At 42.4% G+C, this 19,161-nt stretch overlaps 1 protein-coding gene across 2 annotated transcripts in view; it reads right to left on the bottom strand.

Annotated features, from left to right (window-relative positions):
• Nucleotides 1-4,161: 4,161 nt before the first annotated feature.
• Nucleotides 4,162-19,161, bottom strand: part of ROPN1 (rhophilin associated tail protein 1) — a 28,344-nt gene continuing 13,344 nt past the window's right edge. Inside the window, exons 2-6 of one of the 2 annotated variants that reach the window (XM_043874780.1) lie at nucleotides 15,047-15,174; nucleotides 11,173-11,290; nucleotides 9,729-9,890; nucleotides 4,901-5,076; nucleotides 4,162-4,372 (exon numbers count right to left, since the gene is read on the bottom strand). In XM_043874780.1, coding sequence (XP_043730715.1) covers nucleotides 4,306-4,372; nucleotides 4,901-5,076; nucleotides 9,729-9,890; nucleotides 11,173-11,290; nucleotides 15,047-15,162 — 639 coding nt within the window. In that variant the 5' untranslated portion in view covers nucleotides 15,163-15,174 and the 3' untranslated portion in view covers nucleotides 4,162-4,305. The remainder of the gene's footprint in view (nucleotides 4,373-4,900; nucleotides 5,077-9,728; nucleotides 9,891-11,172; nucleotides 11,291-15,046; nucleotides 15,175-19,161) is intronic. The other variant, XM_043874781.1, reaches the window with a different exon arrangement.

Below are 19,161 nucleotides of genomic sequence, written 5' to 3'. Positions count from 1 at the left end.
CTTAGTGACCCCATGGACTATACAGTCCATGGAATTCTCCAGGCCACAATACTGGAGTGAGTAGCTTTTCCTTCTCCAGGAGATCTTCCCAACTCAGGGACTGAACCCAGGTCTCCCACATTGCTGGTGGATTCTTTAAGAGCTGAGCCACAAGGGAAGCCCGGAATCTTCCCAGATCAGGGATCAAATTGATGTCTCTGCACTGCAAGTCAGAGTCTTAACCACTGGACCATCAGGGAAGCCCAAGACTCAAAATTATTCAGGACTCAGTCCTTTAAGCCTAATAGGGAAATGTAGGTCCCTGTAGTATCATGGTTAATGACTCAGCTTGGTCTAGGCCATAGTACCTTGGACCAATGACTTTTTCCAGTTGGCTCACCTCTAAAGTGTGAAAGTATTTGTTCATATTTAACCATGTTTCAGTTTATAGGAAACCATCAAAGTTGCAAAGTATATGAAAATCTAAGCTAAAAACACAGTTAAGATTTGTAGCCAGGAAATAAGAATCGACTGTGAACTGAATAATAAATTAAAGCTTAGAAACATGAGCTCAGTTCTGCTTGGAAAGATCTGAGACTGCTCTATTGCTTTTCCTCAAATCATTTGATGACTTCTGTAATTATTTCTAACACAAGGGTTCTTAACTTTTTGAGATCCTATACAATTTTGAGAATTTGCTAGAAGCTTTTAAATTTTTCCTCAGAAAAATGCAAATGTGCACATTTATAAAACATTCTTATACAACATTATCAAAGGCATTCAGGAGCCTCTCCAAAAATTTCAGGTTAAGAATCCCAGTCTTACATGATTCAAACTCAGCTTTCCACACTTGAATGTCCAGTACCTTCTGTTCTGGGGCCCTGGGGATCTTGGAAGTTTTTGGTTAACTGGGGTTAGAGAGGTGTCTGATTGAACAGCATCCAGGAGAGAGAGGGCATGGAGCACAAAGAAAGTGGAATTGAGTCATAATCTTTGCATTTCCTACTGAAGCCTTAAATATATCTGCAGTCTTCACTTTAATCAAAATAGCTTAATTTAGAAAAGAAAGAGACCACTTTTTTTGTTCAAAAAAATCCTGGTTTTATTGCTTCCTGAATGTTGTTCTTTTTAAAGGAGACATACAAACCGTATGTTACAAGGGTCTCAATTAGACAGCTTAACTGAGGTCATGCTAGGATTCAGATATTTCTGGTCATGATAGGAAGGGCAGGGGATGGGTCTGAAAAGGGTCTACTGGCAGCAAAGACCAAGTGGACCCCTCTGGAATGATCTCAACTAGGGAACTTACACAAAGCAGTTGGTCCGGGACAGTATATCAGTTTGAAGATCAAGGTTGTGATTTTACAACAGCACAGGGTCAGTCACTCATTGCCCTGGAGCCCCTATCATTGGCCCTCACCCTAGGAGAGAAACAATAGTGATCAAAAGGCTAAGAACCATTAAAGTCTCTGTAAGGCATTGTGCAGAGGCTGGTGGCACCTCATCCGTATGCTTTCAAAGGTTGCTTATTGTGTACGTCTGTAACTTCCTACATAAGAGCATTTTGTTTTTCTGGAGTAAAAGGAGCAAGCTCAGGCCATGAGCTGGTCAAGCTGTTAATGCCAGAAAGTGAATGCCTCTTAGCTGATGACGGAGAGTTTCCTCAGCCCTCCGGTTGGGTAACCACGAGGCGTGATCTATACTGCCTCCAGAGTCCTCCAGGGATAACTGACTTGATAACATATCTCTACTGGCTTTCTTCCTTTCACCATCTTACTGTCTCTACTCCCCTTCCACTATTCCTGGGATTGCCTCCCAAACAAACTACATACATTTAAATTCTTGTCTCAGAGGCTGTTTCTGAGGGAAAACTCCATACTAAGATAGGCACCGTGCAGGCAGGGCAGCACAAGTATGGAACCAAACAGACCTGAATTCAAATTCATTCTTACCAGTGACAATGAATAACTTAATTTCCCTAAGACTGGTTTTTCATCTATAAAATGGGGATAATAGTACTGACTTTGTAAGGTCAGATCATAAAGAAAAAATTGAGAATGTCTGTAAAGTGTTGTGCACAGTGACTTGCACATAGGAAGTGCTTAATAAATGTTGGCTATTATCATTACTATATTATTCATAATATTGTTAACACAGTATAGCACAGGTAGACGGAAAGGCTGTTTTTCACCATCGGGGTGACTGCTGCAGCAGGTTAATTTGGGAGATGTGCTGTAGATGAGATGTGCTGTGCAGATGTGCTGTGTCCCTGATGAACATCTGTGGTTTGGTAATATCAATGTCTTAGAGGAAGCATCACCGCTGGGAGCAGGAGAGGAGGAAAATGGCAGACACCAAGTGGTGGCCTGGAAGACGAGCAATGGACTGTGCCCCACTGGTATCGCCAGCTGTGCTGAGTCTCAGCTGACGGCTGCAGTACTGCCAGTGATTTCATGTCTGTCTTCAGGACTCACTTTGATGGCTGACGTTTCAGTAGCCTCACTCTTCAGGGATTATGCTCAGGACCACAGAGGTTTAGTTTCTAATTTCAATCTGTTTTCTCAAATGTACAAAAGATCTTTTAACGTTTATTATTCTATGAACTTGTTGTCTTAGGGTCTTTCAAACTGGGGCTGTTCCCTCAGCTCCCCTTCACTCCTCCCTACCAAGCAAGATCATATTTAAAATTCTTTGGTCACAGTGAAAGAGAAATAGAGAGACTGAGGCAGGTTAAAAGATGTCAGTCACTCTCTGCTGCTGCTGATGCTGCTAAGTCACGTCAGTCGTGTCCGACTCTGTGCAACCCCATAGACAGCAGCCCAACAGGCTCCTCTGTCCCTGGGATTCTCCAGGCAAGAACACTGGAGTGGGTTGCCATTTCCTTCTCCAATGCATGAAAGTGAAAAGTGAAAGTGAAGTCGCTCAGTCATGTCCGACTCTTAGCGACCCCAGGGACTGTAGCCTACCAGGCTCCTCCGCCCATGGGATTCTCCAGGCAAGAGTACTGGAGTGGGGTGCCATTGCCTTCTACACAGTCACTCTCTAACCCTGCTTAATTACAGTGCAGGGTTTCACCTGCAGTGCTTCAGCCTTTCAAACAACTGAAGGTTCCAGAGTGGATATAACTGATGGGTCACTCTGGCTGATGGCAAACAGCAGGAAGAATTAGTTGTTCCCTACCCTGTGCAGGTGTGGCCAGATGACCGCAGGGGAAGAATTCGTTTCAGCCCTTTTTATTGTTTCGCTCTAGGGCCTGTGGTGACATCCCATCACAAGCTTCTTTTACTTATTTAGATACTAATGGACAAAAATTTCCCCAATTCAGTAGAGAGCTGTATGTATTATGAAAAAGGCAACATGGTTTTTATACAAAAACAACTTTCAAGAGGGGATAGCATTACAGATAGAAAGGCAACCTGGGCACACCTGGCCTTAAGAACAATAACCACATAGGCTGTTAATCTTGTGGCTTCCTGGGAGAAAGAAAATTCTGGTAACCTTGTCAGAAGGTCTTAAGCTCATGCAGAGAGATTTTCCTAAGAGGGTCTCATTATGTTTGGATATGGTGTCAGCACTTTAATGTGGAAACTTCAATAATCATCTCTGAAATGCTTTTTAATGCCTCTTAGAGCACGTACATTAAAGTGGTTTTAAGTTCATGTTTTATCTTCACGTTAGACTGTGAGCTCCTTGAAGGCAGAATTCACATATGAGTTATTTGCATATGCCCAGAAGTCAGCATAGTTCCTGGCTAGGGTTGCCAGGTGTAGCAAAAGAATAAAACAGAAATTACTAAAAAAAAAAAAAAATTGTTTGTCCAATTGAGTGTTCTATATTTTACCTGGCAGTCTTATCCCTGGCATACAGCTAGCCTCAATAAACATTGGTAAGTGAATGAATGAATGAACTAGCATCAAAACAACAAATGGAGAAATAAACTGGTAAAAATGTGGATTGATCATGTAAAAGATGCTCATGTAAATTATGCCTAACAGTCACAAAACATCAAAACTGTGTCTGGATAACATTCCACCTCTGAAAATCCGACAGCCTGGCTTTCACTCAAGATGTATTTTCTATCCATGCTTCATCAGTCACTTTACACAGTGTCCATGTGGGAAGAATACTAATCTGTTAATGGAGGTCTTATGGCTCAACAACTTTACATCTTAATTCCACACATTTCTGATTTCATATGTTTGCCTAATTGTTTATTAGTGTGTACCAGTTACACAAGAAAATTGACTTTGGGTGGTATATGGGGTTCAGTCATTCTGAAGCACAGTCATCTCTGTATCTTCCTGTAAAATTGCCAAAAGTGTGCTTTTATTCCAGCCGAACCCTGGGGTTTTGGGTAAAGTCATTCACCTTGATTAAACCGTCAGGACCAATACTGTTTGGGGAAAAAAAATATTTGGGTGTTAGTTTATTTAACACGTAATCTTAAGAAAGACAATATATGAACAACTCTCTCCCTCCAACTGAATTCTGCTATGGCTCCTGCCCTCATCACCCGCTCTTTCTCTGACCTCTTGTCTGTCTGTTCCTCCTCCACCCTGCCTCCACCAGTGGTCAAACCTGAATGTGAGCCAGAGTCACTTGGAGGGCTTGCTGAAGCACAGGTGCCTGGTCTCACCCCCAGAGTTTCTGATTTGATGGGCTTAGGGTACAGCCTGAAAAATTGCATTTCTAACACGTTCCCAGGTGCTGCTGCTGCTGGTCTGGGTAGCACTCTAAGAGTCACTGTCCTATACCATTCTCTCTCTTCCATTTCCCCTTCTCTTTCTGATCCTTATTTACTGTTCTTCACAACATTCCTCTGTTCCCAGAGCTGCATAATACAGTAACCTCACTCTGCCTTGGTCTGCTGGATTTGTTTTCCATATACTCTTTCCCCTCCAATTGCTAAATGTTTGCTTACACTTCCTGTTCAATGTAGTTCAGCATTCGACTGACGTGTGATGCTGAGATCTCCCCATCCACTTCAGCGATATATGTGTACAGAAACTGGAAGGTGCTGAAAGGGATCCGGGGAGGGCCGCTGTCATGGTCCGATGATAACACTTCACACACTATCTTGAGAGTTTTGGCAATGGTCTATAAAACCAGAAGGTTAAGTGAGGAGAAGGTCACTACTCCACACTAAATTCCTAAGGTCAGTTTAGATATAACAAAGAAAACAAAAACCTTGCTCTCATAAAATTAAGTGGGGATGATGTAATATTCTGGAAAGCTTGAATTGTTTTTTGCCGAATGTCAGTGAATTTAATCTCAAAATATTGAGTATCTTACTGGGTGTCTTTCTTTTTCTGTTGTTGTGGCAACCCTATCTATTCACAAAATAAGTACTTTAAAGAAACCACAACTACCATCTATATGGAAGATAATGATTAGAATATATAAACAGCAAACCCTCTTATCAGAAAGGTAAAATCAAACCTAGGTCAAATGAATACACTTATATTAATAATAAACATTAGTTACCTGAATGTCCAAACAAATGGTCTGAATCACTAAAGTCCTCCAAGACTAAATGTTAGAAGTAACTGGAGAATCTTTGGACTGTGTTACTATTTTATTTTCTTTATTACCTTTCTTCTCCCTGTATGATTTTCTTAAATCACTTGCTTCTCATTTTGAAGATATATTCGCCTCTCTCTCTACTTTTCTTCTGTAATATTTCCTTTCCTTTCTTGGTGGGAGGGATACTTTCAAGGAATTAAGTTTATAAACTGTTGAGTGCTTTAAGACATTTATTACCTTAATGAGAATAACCTCACTTAAAGAGGGGAATTTGATTTTGCATCCTACAAAATTAGAATAATTTCTTAATTATAATTAATAATAATACTTCTCTCTGGTCTTAGTTCTGAAGGGCTGCAGTGATTAGGACAGCTTATCTACTGCAGAGACACACTTGGAGCCATGCCACAGGAGGGGAGCAGGCCACTTCCATCTACTGTCTCTCTCCTGCCCTTGGGAGTTCTCTCCTAGAGGCTATTGTGAAGCGCTGTGTGCGGCAGTGTGCCAGGCGCTTCCACAGATGAGGGTGGGGGGATGGGCACACAGGAGGCTGGTAAGAGGTTGTCAAAGAGGATGGGAGGGCATGTGCATGGCTTGAGGTCAGCGTGACAGTGGTTTTGGGTAGATTTACGAGCATGTGTCCACGAACTTCATAATTTCCATCTATAGCTCATCCTCTCTGTGGTTTTTTTTTTTTTTTTTAAACCCTACTGTCCTATTGCCTTTGTTCTGTAGTCCTCTTCCTACAGCCTCATCCAAATTGGGGTGCTGTTATGGGCTGAGTTATATCTGCCCAAAATTCATATGTTGAAACCCTAACTCTTAAGACCTCAGAATGTGATTGTATTTGGAGATAGGGCCTTTAAGAGCTAATTAAGTTAAAAGGAAGTCATTAGAGTGGACTCTAATCCAATAGGTCTGGTGTCCTTACAAGAAGAGAGTATGATACAGAGAGAGAGAGGGGGAGAGAGAGAGACACCAGACTTATGAATGTAGAGAGGGACAACCACATGAAGAAAAGGGAGACAACTTCCATTCACAAGCCAAGGTGGTTCCATTTACAACTACCTTGACCTCAGACTTCCAGCTTCCAAAAAAAATTGCTGGTGTTTAAGCCACCTATTCTGTGGTACACTGTTATGGCAGCCCTTGCTTTCTGCCCCAAACATCTTTTACTGATTATTCAAACAACAAACCTTCAAATTCTATTGCCCTCATAAGATTTTCAAATATTTAATAGATGAGTGGATAAGAACTCTCTGGACTGGAGCTTTTTGGTAAACTTAAATAAACCTAAAGTAAACAGAGATCTGGGCTTCCCAGATGGCTCAGTGGTAAAAAAACAAACAAACAAACAAAAAAAAAACCACCTCCCTGCCAATGCAGGAGTCAGAGGTTTGACCCCTGGAGAAGGAAATGATAACCCACTCCAGTATTCTCGCCTGGGAAATTGCATAGACAGAGGAGCCTGGCAGGCTACAGTCCCTGGGGTAACAAAGAGTCGGACATGACTTAGCTACTAAACAACAATAAAAACAGAGGTCTGCATTCTGTTGCACAAGATATTTTGGTCAGATGGGGGTCCACTCCATAAAGATTACCTTTAAGCATCTCGCAAGCCTCTTTTTAAAACTCAGAGGTGAAAGCCTCAGAAAGTGAATTATTTGCTGACAAAACATGCCTTTCCTTCTAGTGAACACATCACACAACCTCTTCTTGTATATAATTGGTCTCAGTGGAACAGGAGGTGGAGAGGTATTCTAGAGGAAGGAATACTCAAAGGGAAGAGGAACACATGCCCAAAGGGAAGTGTATCTGTGGCACTTTGAATCACGTGTAGATTCAGGGAGCTCAAGACTGGAGTAAATGTACCTGCTTCCTAAAATTTCTGCCATTAGATTCTCTGTAAGGAGGGGACTTGATTTCCTAAATGGGATGGATATCATGGCTGACTGAGTTGGCAAAGCAAGGCAGGAATTTCTGGGCTTGCCTCGAAGGATGTATAGATTAGCAAGAATGCAACCCTCCTCCAGATGGTGACACCCTGACCTCTCCCACGTTTAAGTTCCCAGCAACAGTCCAACATGAAACAAATGGGTAAAACGGGATCGGCTCCTGGATTCACAGGGCACCCTTTATTTATGGACTAGACCTGCAGGGTGACTTCAGCACTAGGCGCTCTTGACATAAGGATATAGGACACAAAGTCAGACACCTCATCACCTCTCAGAATTGGTGGGTCCACTGCTATCCTAAGCCAGGCTTGAGGGTGTCTCAGTGGAAGCCGAGAAGGTGGAACAGAATCACAGGATGATAGAGGTCAAAGAACCTCATGGAACATTTAATCAAACCTCCTCGTTTTAACAGGGAAGTAGAAACAATTCACCTCATGGTTTTTTTTCCCCTGGTGTGGGTGGCAGCCATGTCAAAGTAAACCTAGCAGCTGCAGAGGGAGGGTTGGAATTTGGTTTTCTAAACTCACTCTGGGTTACTGTGAGGCATGTGGATGAGAGGACTCAGACACCTCCAAGGTGGTGGGGGGCTGTGACGTGGAGCAGATGAGGGCAATCTGGAAGAGACTTAAGGAGGCCCTGAACACTGGGGAGAATGGAGGTGTGCTGGTTGGGGGACTATTGTGCTGTGAGAGAGAAAAGACCAAAGACTTCAGCTGCATAGCTAGCCACCACACAGGTGAGTGTTTCCATGGAGATCAGAGATGCTGGAGAGGACCAAGGGAGGTGGGAACCCTCCTACTGGGTGCTCTGAGATCCCAGCATCACCCCTTTCCTTGAACACTCAACTGCCACCTTGCAGAGAGGAGCTGTGAGGAGAAATCTGAGAAACTGAGTAATTCATCTGAAAGTTGTTTTTAGTTACTGCAGCAGATGAAAAATTCCTGGGTTGGGTTGAATCTATTCTTTTCTTATTCAACTCTTCATGGGTAGGGTAGATGGAGAAGAGCAGGATTAACTACAGAGAAAGTACATTTCCCCCCTCCGTGAGCATCTCTGAATGTGGCGTGAGTAAGCTTGTGACCTTACAAGAATTTAATAAAATGTGTCAATTTTTCATTTTTCCTCTGTGATTTGCCCCCAATCCATGGGGCTATTTTCACAGAAGTGCTCATTGGCAACTCATTTGCCTCTGTTGATGGGAATAGTTTATTCATTGCATAAGAGTGCTAGGAAAGGCTGTGAAAAAGGAAAAAACCCAAGAATGACCTCTTCTCTCTTCCTCTCTAAAGAAATAATTATGCTGAAAGTTGAGCAGAATCACAGGAGAAGTTGGACTACAGTATTTCTGATAACTTTTCTTGCAAGCAAAAGTGTCAAGTACACATACTCAGGATATTTGAGAAGGAAGAACAAGGTTGTATTTAGATATACTGAATGATTCAAACTACCTTTTTTGTACCATTTGGTTTTGGCAGAAGCAATAATTTTCTCATTAATTTTTAAATTTGTACGTACTTTAGGGATTTTTAAAAAATCGTTTTTCTGACTCATTTTCATTTGCTATTATAATAGTGTTTAATAAGAGTGAGTCCACATATAATATGATACCTAAAGCTTTTAAGTATGTATATGAACTAGTTTCTTTGAAATGGGAAAATGGCTTTTCCTATTGTATATCAAGTCAAATTTGGACAAGGCATGAATTTGTATGAACATCCTGCATCCATGGTGATGTCATGACTATGAATCTGGAAACAGCCTCATATCTTCTTTCCTGCTCTCTTATCTCTGATTTTTGTATCCAATTATGCTTATCATACAATAGTTTTCTATAAGGCTGCATCTCTTTTTTAAAATCTCTATTGGTATATCTTCTAGGTGTCTGAAACCCAACTATAAGCCAATCTTCATCTACAGCTGGCTCTTGCTTATCTTTAGGAACATGAATGGAGGGAGTGGAGTGGTAATAAACCTAAGTGAAATTAATAAATAATCCAAAAACTGCATTTTAGTCAACTTCTGCCCAGAACCTGATGACAGCTTTCCCTGCTCTCCTCCCCATCCCTGCTCCTGGCTAACAAACAGAGAAATAACCTTAATTCAGAGAGGAGAGGGAGGAGACAAGAAGGGGTGGGCTCCTCGTCAACCCTGGAGAGTTGACTGTGTGTACTACACCCACCCCCCACCCCCCTGGCTGCCCACCCCCCCGCCCCTGTCCAGGCCCCCAAGAGATTTTCCCTTAAGGAACAAAAAACATTAAAGCTAACTTACAACTCCGAGAGAGCTACAAGCAAGGGCTAGAAACTTCAGCCACTCAATTTCCTCCGTGAAGCGGCCCACATTCATCACACTGTTAAACAGGTCAGTTGGGAGATTCAGCACCTTCCACATCTGGGCCAGCTCATCTGCATGGACAATCAGTCTGCCACCAACCTGCGGGGCGGGGGGCCGACATGAGACAAGGGAAGAGGGGTAGGAGGAGAGAAGGCCCCGAGGACACCTGCCAGGGCAAGGGCCCTGTTCTCCCAGCACACAGCAAAAGGTGGGGGAAGGTGTCAGGGGTCAGTGGGGACTCTGGCAGTTCTCTTTGCAAGGGTAGAGAAATGTTCAGCCTACTGAAGAACTTTCTGAGATATAATTTAATCACTTGAACTTCAGGTATCAGAGTTATGGGGAAAACATACATGTATATTACACTTCAATTTTTTTTATAGGCCTTTTATTATTATCTGCTGTTTCATCCCTAGGTTGTCCCTATAAGGCAGAGAGGGCAGCCTGAAAATGAAACCAAGGAGTAGGGAACTTGTCTGAGAACACTAATTAGTGGTGAAACTAGAGCTAACTAGAGCTAGATGTTAAATCTCTTGCTTCTAGACTCCACTGAGTTCTTTGCACTAGATTCTGAATGCATTGCTTTAATACGGGGTCTATGGTCTGGATGCCTGATGTTGCTTGTTCCCAGGTACCTCGGCTCTCTGCCATGTCCACTGCACAAAGTGCTTGGCAGTCAAAAGGAGAAGATAACAGTGGCTAGTTGTTGGTCAACAATACAATAAGGGTGCAGATGCCCCAGTGAAGTGCTACTATGCCTTCCCTGGTCCTCTGATTCCAGTGAAATGCTAAGCCTCTGGGAGGAACCAAGGCATTTGGCTAAGTCAATCCTGAATCACCTCAAACCTGTATCCTAAAATGAGGTATGGTAGTGCTAAATCATATTTCTTGGGAGTTGGCCAAGCTGCAAGTTTTCCTAGGACAGACCCTTCTCAACCATTCACAGGACAGCTCCCAGGATGATATGGCTGTGCAGAGAGCCTAAAAGCAAGGCTATGTTGGCACCTGAAATAGCTGGGGAACTATGATATGCCCCTTCCCAAACTCTGATTGGCATCATATCTGGACTTGATCAGTAAGGAAGACACTGTCAGGGAATGTGGACCTACATTTTCTAGAAAGAAGGAATTCAAATTGCATTGAGCCCCTGACTGTTCTGGCAGCTTCAGGACAATGCGGAATGACCCAAGCGACAAGTCAGCTTACAGCCTATTTCAGCATCATTCCTATTTCCACAAGGGAAGATTTACTCTCAGTGCATGCTTTAGTGAATTTTAAGACAGTGCTAAGTGGCCAGCTGATGAGCAAGGGGACTTTTGTCTGTACCCACCCAAACTCAGTGTCACCCCCACATTCCTTATCTGCACTGCCCATTGGTGCTTACCCGGGAATGCAAGATCTTTAACAGCTCCGGTGTCAGCTCAGCCCAGTTAGACAAAGCCACTCGCTCAGACCGCTCTCTCACTGGAGGAATCTCTCCACGGGACATAGCCCCAAAATAACTACAAGAAAAAAAGGGGTGGGGGAGCAGCCTGTACTTCAGTGGCCTCTGGCTGCTTTGGGAATCCCTTCTCCCCTTTTTTTGAGGGTAGGGGTGGAGGAAAGAATATTTATTAAGTGGCTTCTGTAGGCTAGATGGACTTCCCAGGTGGCTCAGTGGTTAAAAATCTGCCTGCCAAGCAGGAGATGCAGGTTTGATCCCTGGATTAGGAAGATCCCCCGGAGAAGGAACTGGCAACCCACTCCAGTATTCTTGCCTGGAAAATCCCATGGACAGATGAGCCTGTTGGACTACAGTCCATGGGTTGCAACTAAACAACAACGACAAATATGCCAGATGTTGTTTTTAGTTCATTTATGTACAGGAAAAGCCTGAATGTGTTCCTTCACACTTAAGGTATAAAGATGGCTTAGGGAATAAGTAGATTTGTTTTTCTTTAAGGATGTGGAATAACCAACAAAAGTTTGGTATGAAATTCCCTGAAGCATATTGGGTCTGGGTATTTTTTTGGTCATTCCCTCCTAAATGTTTTACATTTATGTGTGTACATGCACAAAAAGAGACATACACACATATACAGGCATATGTGTGTTGAGATATAATAATATATATATAGTTTATGTACATACACATGCTACATATATGTATGCATATAAAAGGAGAGAAAATTATTGTTGTTTTAAATCCCCTACTCTTTTTTATGAAGGAAGAATCCTAGAACCTGAAGGACCTTTTTTTCAAACATAAAAATCTTTATGCTTGGTATGATGGCTATCCACATACTTAAAGTTGGTATTAGGCAGTGGTGCTACGTGCTATGTGCTAAGTCACTTTGTCATGTTCAACTCCTTGTGATCCTATGAACCATAGCCTGCCAGGCTCCTCTGTCCACAGGATTCTGCAGGCAAGAATACTGGAGTGGGTTACCATGCCTTTCTCCAGAGGATCTTCCCAACCCAGGAAATGAACCTGCATCTCTTATGTCTCCCATGTTGGCAGGTGGTTCTTTACCACTAGCTCCACCTGGGAAGTCCCATTAACTAGTGGGAGTCCCCTGCATTGGCAGGCAGTTTCTTTACCCCTGAGCCACCTGGGAAGCCCTAAAATCTTCCTTTATCTTCCCTCAAAATTTTTAGTAACATCTGCCTGAACATCAGTGCTTTGTGGAAGGCACTTTGTTTTGGTGCAGTGGGAATAACACTGCGTTCTGTTTTGGGACTGACCTATGAAAGAAACTGGCTGCCTGCAGCAGAGAACAGACATGAGCAGTTGATCCACAGGGCACTGATGCTATGTGGAAAGGCCTGTCTCCATTAGAAGCCTTGTTATTGACTACCCATGGATCACAGCCTCTGCCCCTCTCTTACTTTTTATTAATTTCTCCAGCTCCAGGTAATGTACAAAGAATTCAGATGAAATTTTATAAAAGCCCATTTTAGGGTGAAGTCATACAATGATGAGATGGTTGGATAGCATCACTGATTCAATGCACACGAACTTGGGTAAACTCCAGGAGATACTGAGGGACAGGGAGGCCTGGCGTGCTGCAGTCCATGGTGTCATAAAGAGTTGGACACAACTGAGAGATTGAACAACATACAATGATGGGGTAAACCATGGTCTGTCTCTAAGCCATCACACAATGCAGAGCAACAGCTTCCAAGACCAAAACATCTTCCAGGCACCCCTTGGAGGTCATCCACAGGGAGGACAGAAGAAATACTTTCAGGTCACCCTACTAATGTACATGAGTGGTCTCTGCAGACCAGGTCAGTGTGGGGGTGGGTGTGATGCAGAAGCATCTTTGGACCTTGTAGCAGAGTTGGTCAGAGAGTGTGGAAATGAGCCTATAGTCATGGGTGTAATCCTCTGTTGGTTATCTGGCTTCATTTGTAGTGAGCATTTCCATGGTTCTTCACATTTGTGTGGTCACACATACCCAACACAAGACAAATGAGTTTGTGTCCTGCTGACGTCCGGGAGGTGGTTTCTTCATGGATAGCACATATGCAGGGGAACTTTGGCTCCAGGTGAATAGACATTTTGTCTTGAAAATATTTTGTGGAGTTTTATCTCTAAAATGCTGCAGGTTTCGAAGCCACATAAAACCATTTGACAAGCGCTTTCTGTGTCTGACTAGATGGAAAGTGCTCTTAGGTCATGTTCTCCTTTTTCACTGTAGTTAAACTACAAACTGATTCTTCAGGGATATCTAAAACATTTATAGCACACGATACGATATGGAAACAAGCAGACTATAACAGTGGAATGTTTTCTCCCATAAATGTCAGGGACAATACCAAGAAATGTCATTTTTCTTGCTATAAAGCAGCAGTGCAAGAACAATAAAATAAAGTTTTAAACTATCATATAGTATAAAAGTCTGTCTGGGTGTGCCAAAAGAAATTAGTCTTCTGATGCTTAAAGTTCAATCTTAGAGGTTATATATAAAATTGAGAATGGAAAACTAAACAGGGTTCATTACCAGGCAAAGCAACCCCATTTGTGTCTTGTTTTTATGAGCGCTACTGGCTTATTTTCCTTCCATTTGTAGAAACTTCATACTAGCCCAGCCCAGGAGCAGGAGCACACTGGCCAGGGACACTCTGTGAGTGTCCTCTTAGAATACATCTTGAGCCTTCTCAAAGGTATCAGTGCCTTCTTCTCACCACTGCTCAATGGACCCGCTCAACCTCATGAGGAAGGTGGCTCTCCCCTCCCACAACCTCCCAGCCCTGATCTGTAGCCTCTGACTCCTCACCCCCTCTCCCAGTGAAGCCCTACTAAGGAGGCCATCACCAAACAGTAAAAAGAGCCTGAAAGGGGTCCCTGGGAGGATTGGTCCACTCCTAACTCTACCCCAAGCCTCAGATGCCCCGTTTCAAGCAGGTACTTTTGTCTAAGGAGCAATTTCGTAGCTGGGAGCCTTTCTGTGTGAAGTTGTTTCAATCCTGGCTAGCAGTTACTGTGTGAGCTCCTTCCACTGAGCAGCCTCTGGAGGTGTCTCCTGAAAGAGGACACCTGTGTTTGACGCACACGGAAGCCAGGCGGCTGCTCTGCCTGCCCCCATCACCAGTGTGGTGGTGGAATCCTTATGGTGAAGGAACACATTAGTTCAAAGAAGTCAAGAAAATAGCAATTTCCCCAAAGACGAGATACAAAGTGTCTGTGGCTAAAAGTAGTAGAGGACGGGATCTCATTACAGGCGTTAACTCAGGAGAGAACCCCCTTGGACTGATCCCACACAGTCCGTCCCGCTGGCTCATCGCATGGCTCCCCCACAGGTGCAGTGCTGCCATCTGGTGGTGAAACCTGAGAATGAGGCCCTGGTTTACATCACGGAAAGGCAGGCTAAAGCTCCGAGGAACTCTGGGCCTTTCTTTCCACTGGGACAGGGAGTGGGGAGGGGCGGGGGTGAGAGCAGGGACCCAGTGGAGTGTGCTTGTGTGATGTGATGTGGTAATCTAACTCTTGCTGATCGCCCTAGGACACTTTGACTATAGCCCTGGCGTCCTATCGCTCAGTCTGGTTCACTTGGCGAAGGGCCTCCATCCTCGCAGTTTGCGGGATTTCTATGTGGATTTAAAGTACCAAAGCAACGTGACAGCTGAACATCATGGAAATTATGCTAATCAGTCCCGACTCCCAGGTTGCAGCCATGACAACCTCCTCTCGGTTTTGCAAACCTTCCCTCCTCCACCCGCCACCTTCGCCTCCAAAGGGAGCCAGGGGCTAGAGGTGAGAGAGGAGTACGTACTCTGCAGCCCACTGGATGAGATCCTGCGGCTGGGACCGAATGGCGGCTTTGGTAAATTGCTTCAGCAAGTCCGGCAGCTCCGGGGGGATGCATATTTGCTTATCTGTCTGAGGCATTGACTGATTGACCTATTATCAGAGAAAAAATAAAATGAGAATCTTTGAATCATAAGATGACAGGAATCTTCGACAGGAGGTTACCCAGCCTCTGTGAGGCACTCTCAATATTGGGGGTTCACTACCCCACAAGACAGACCTATTGTTACAGGACTCCTAAGTTAGAGGTGAAGTCACTTAGTCGTGTCCGATTCTTTGCGACCCCATGGGCTGTAGTCTACCAGGTTCCTCCGTCCATGGGGTTCTCCAGGCAAGAATACTGGAGTGGGTTGCCATTTCCTTCTCCAGATCTTACTGACCCAGGGATTGAACCCGGGTCTCCCGCATTGTAGGCAGACGCTTTACCGTCTGAACCACCAGGGAAGTCCACTAATCCCCTCTTTCTGTTGTTGTAATTCTTTCATTTACTTAAAAAACACACCATATATATTTGTTCATTGAAAAAGTAGAGGTTAGCTTTGCGCAGTGGCAGTTTCCTGGCCAATGAGGTTTATCCAAATTAGGATTATTGCTAATTAAAAAAAAAAAAAAGGTAGTGATCAATAAGAAGTAAACAAAAAGACCTCTAATGATAGCACCCCAAAATATTGAATCTCTCCATTCAGAATTTTTTTCAATGTAAATATATATTTGTATAAATAAAAATGGGTTCATGCAAAATAATTTGCTCAACATCAGATTACTACCATCTTCCACATCACACAACTCTTATTGGCCCCATAAGAGTTGTAGCAAAATTTACTCTGTGAATCTTCCATTACTTGACATTGTATTACATCTTTCCAAATAAAAATAATCACTAAAGAGCCATTTGATGAACAGCTCTCTATACCTTTGCAGGTATACTCATCTACTTTAATTGTAAAGAGACACTTGTATGTTTCATTCAAAAAGTTCCAGGGCAAATTGAAACAAAACATGAAAATCCATAGATAGTACACAACACCATGCACAAATGAACAACAGATGAAAAGACTTTGTCTGCTTTAAAATAGAGTATAAAGGTTCTGAAAAGCCCTGTCTCTTCAAAACACTTGGATATGAGACAAATCCCAGCAAACACACTTTTCAAATTGCTTTGCTGAGCTTGCAAGAAAGTGAGGGGAATCCTCACGTGCCACATAAGTAAGGCAGAAATGAGAGTGGAAAGCAAATGAAGAGGTTAGGGCTGGCTTGGGGCAAATGTAGAACCAGGAACTGAGGCTTTGAGATAAAAGGCCAGGCAAGGAGTGAAAAAGTAAACAGCTGAAAAGACGACTCTCTTACTCCCCTAAACCTGAAACCCTTCAGGGTTCACACACTTAGTGTGAGAGGGTGGGACTGAAAATACCTGCCTACTGGCAAGTGGCACAGAAATCTTTCTTCCTTCTGCTTCTTTTGTTGTTGGTTAGTAGCTAAGTTGTGGCCAACTCTTTGCAACCCCATGGACTGTAGCCCTACACAGTCCATAGGATTTCCCATGCAAGAACACTGGAGTGGGTTGCCATTTCCTACTCGAGGGTTGCTGCTTCTTATTGGGGGAGAAATAGTCTCCCACAAATATGTAGCCACAAGCTAGGTCTAAGTTTTAAATTTATACTACCAGCCTGGTTGGGAAATCTCAAGACAAGAAATTAAAATGGTATCAGGTTGGTGCTACTCCATTATCTTCCATTTTGTGTACTATTGTTCAGAGGAAGAAGGGTCTAAAGACATCAATTTTAGACTTTGTAAAAAGTCAGATATGCATACAAAAATTCAAGGGTAATTATCATAAAAGTAATATAACCACCAATCATTAGAAATAAGAAAAGGAATTAAGAGTAATAACACAACTTGATTGATCCAAAAGAAGGCAAAAAAAGAGGGGCTGGGGGAAGCATGGGAAAAGTGGATAAATGACATGATAGAAGTCCATATATCAGTAATCGGTAAAAAGGAAAGGTATTAAATGTGTCAATTAAAATACAGAAGTTATCAGACTGGATTTTTAAAATATCTAGCTTCAGGCACACCTGAAAACACATATAGTTATTTATAAATACAATGCAAAATAGTTCAAGTACACAGAAAGGCTAGTAAAAGGATGTATGGATAAATAGGCAAATAATAACCAAAGGAAAGTTGATGTAGATGAGTCAAAACCAGACAAAAGAGACTTTAAGGCACAAAGCATGTAAGAATAAAGAGGGTCACTACATAATATAAAAGCTTCAATTCATTGGGAAGATAGCACAGTCCTCAGCAAGTATCACCAGGGTGAATCTCATGATGCTGGGTAGAAAAAGCCATGTATTAGTTAGGGTCACATATATAATAAGAATAGCATTATAAGAAATTAAATTATAAATTATTGTGCTTATAATATTATAAGAAAGAGCAAAGGATGATAAACACAAATTCAGAATGGTATCATCCTTGGTGAGGGAGGGAGGGAGATGCAACAGGAGCCCCAACACTATTAGGAATGTTCTATGTTTTAAGCTTACATGTGTGTTTCATCACTTTTATGCCTAAATTTAGTTATGTATTTTATTTGTATGTATGAAATAGTTCATAATTTAAAAAGTTATTGTTACAAGTTGACTGTTTCTGATAACTTTTCAATTCACTTTATCTAGCAAAGGGCAGTTTGCTCATATTGTCTGCTCATAACCATATATATATATCTGGTTAAAGTAGTCAACTGTATTTATCAAACAAGTCAATCCTAAAGGAAATCAACCATGAATACTCATTGGAAGGATTCAAGCTGAAGTTCCAATACTTTGGCCACCTCTGCGAAGAGCCAACTCATTGGAAAAGACCCTGATACTGGGAAAGACTGAGGGCAGGAGAAGAATGGGTGACAGAGGAAAAGATGGTTGGATGGCATCACCAACTCAAAGGACATGAGTTTGAGCAAACTCCATGAGATAGTGAAGGACAGGGAAGCCTGGCCTGCTGCACTCCCTGGGGTCACTAAGAGGGGGACATGACTGTTAGTTAACAGGTACAGTTTCAGTTTATAAAGATGAGAAAGTTGTGAAAATCGATGGGGGTGATGGTGTCACAAAAATGTGAAAGTATAAAATGCCACTAAACTGTACACTTAAGAATGGTTAACGTGGTCAGTTTTATATATATTTTACCACCAAATATATATATAGGTAAAATATATTTATATATACATATATATAAAAATATTTTTGTTGTTGTTCACTCACTCATTCTCCATCTCCCAAGTCCCCTCTCTAGATTTGTTTCTGAACACAATGCCACCATTCCTCAGTCATTTGGCCTCCAAGCCCTGGAGCCTCTCTTCTCTTTAGTCTGCTGAATCTGTCACTAAATCTCACTGATGTTTCATTTGACTTGTGTCTCCTACTCATCCCTTCTTCTTTATTTTCACCTTATTTACTCTGGTTCAGTCCCTCACCTCCTAACAAGCTACCCTATCTCGGGTTATTCTCTGGTCTCTCCTGACTGGTGTGTCCTGATCTACCTTCTATGCTGCTGTTAATAGGTCAGAAAGTCCAGCTGACAAAATGATAATCCAATCCTAATTTTCAAGGTTCTCCATTATTTGTATATAGAATTTTACAGTATAAATTTTTATTAGTATTTACCAACATAAATTTCTAACACATAGTTTACTCTGGCCACTTCCCTAAAAGTTATAAATTCAAAGCTTAACACTTTCCCACTGTTAGTCACACTCCATCCAGCTTTTCTCTTTCCCTCAGGATGTTGCTAATTCAGGCTGGCTTTGCTGAGGTGTCCTCCCACTTTCTTTCCATCTGTTAAAACCCTGCACACCCTCGCCAAGGTTCATCTTGAGTCTGTGCTATGCCATGAGCCTTCCCACAAAACTTGAGTATCATCACATAATCTTTGTAGTACACATTTTACTATTTCATCCTATTCTGCCTTTATAGATCTCTAAAGCGGAGCTTCCCACAAGTGGTCATGGCAGAATGGGTTACATTCTGCCATGTAACCCATTGATGACTGTATACTTTTCATAGTGATACAAAATTT

Source organism: Cervus elaphus, chromosome 19, assembly GCF_910594005.1.
Source record: "Cervus elaphus chromosome 19, mCerEla1.1, whole genome shotgun sequence".
Lineage (NCBI taxonomy): Eukaryota > Metazoa > Chordata > Mammalia > Artiodactyla > Cervidae > Cervus > Cervus elaphus.
The sequence above is the reverse complement of the archived record's forward strand: the minus strand, read 5'-3'. Positions and strand labels throughout refer to the sequence as shown.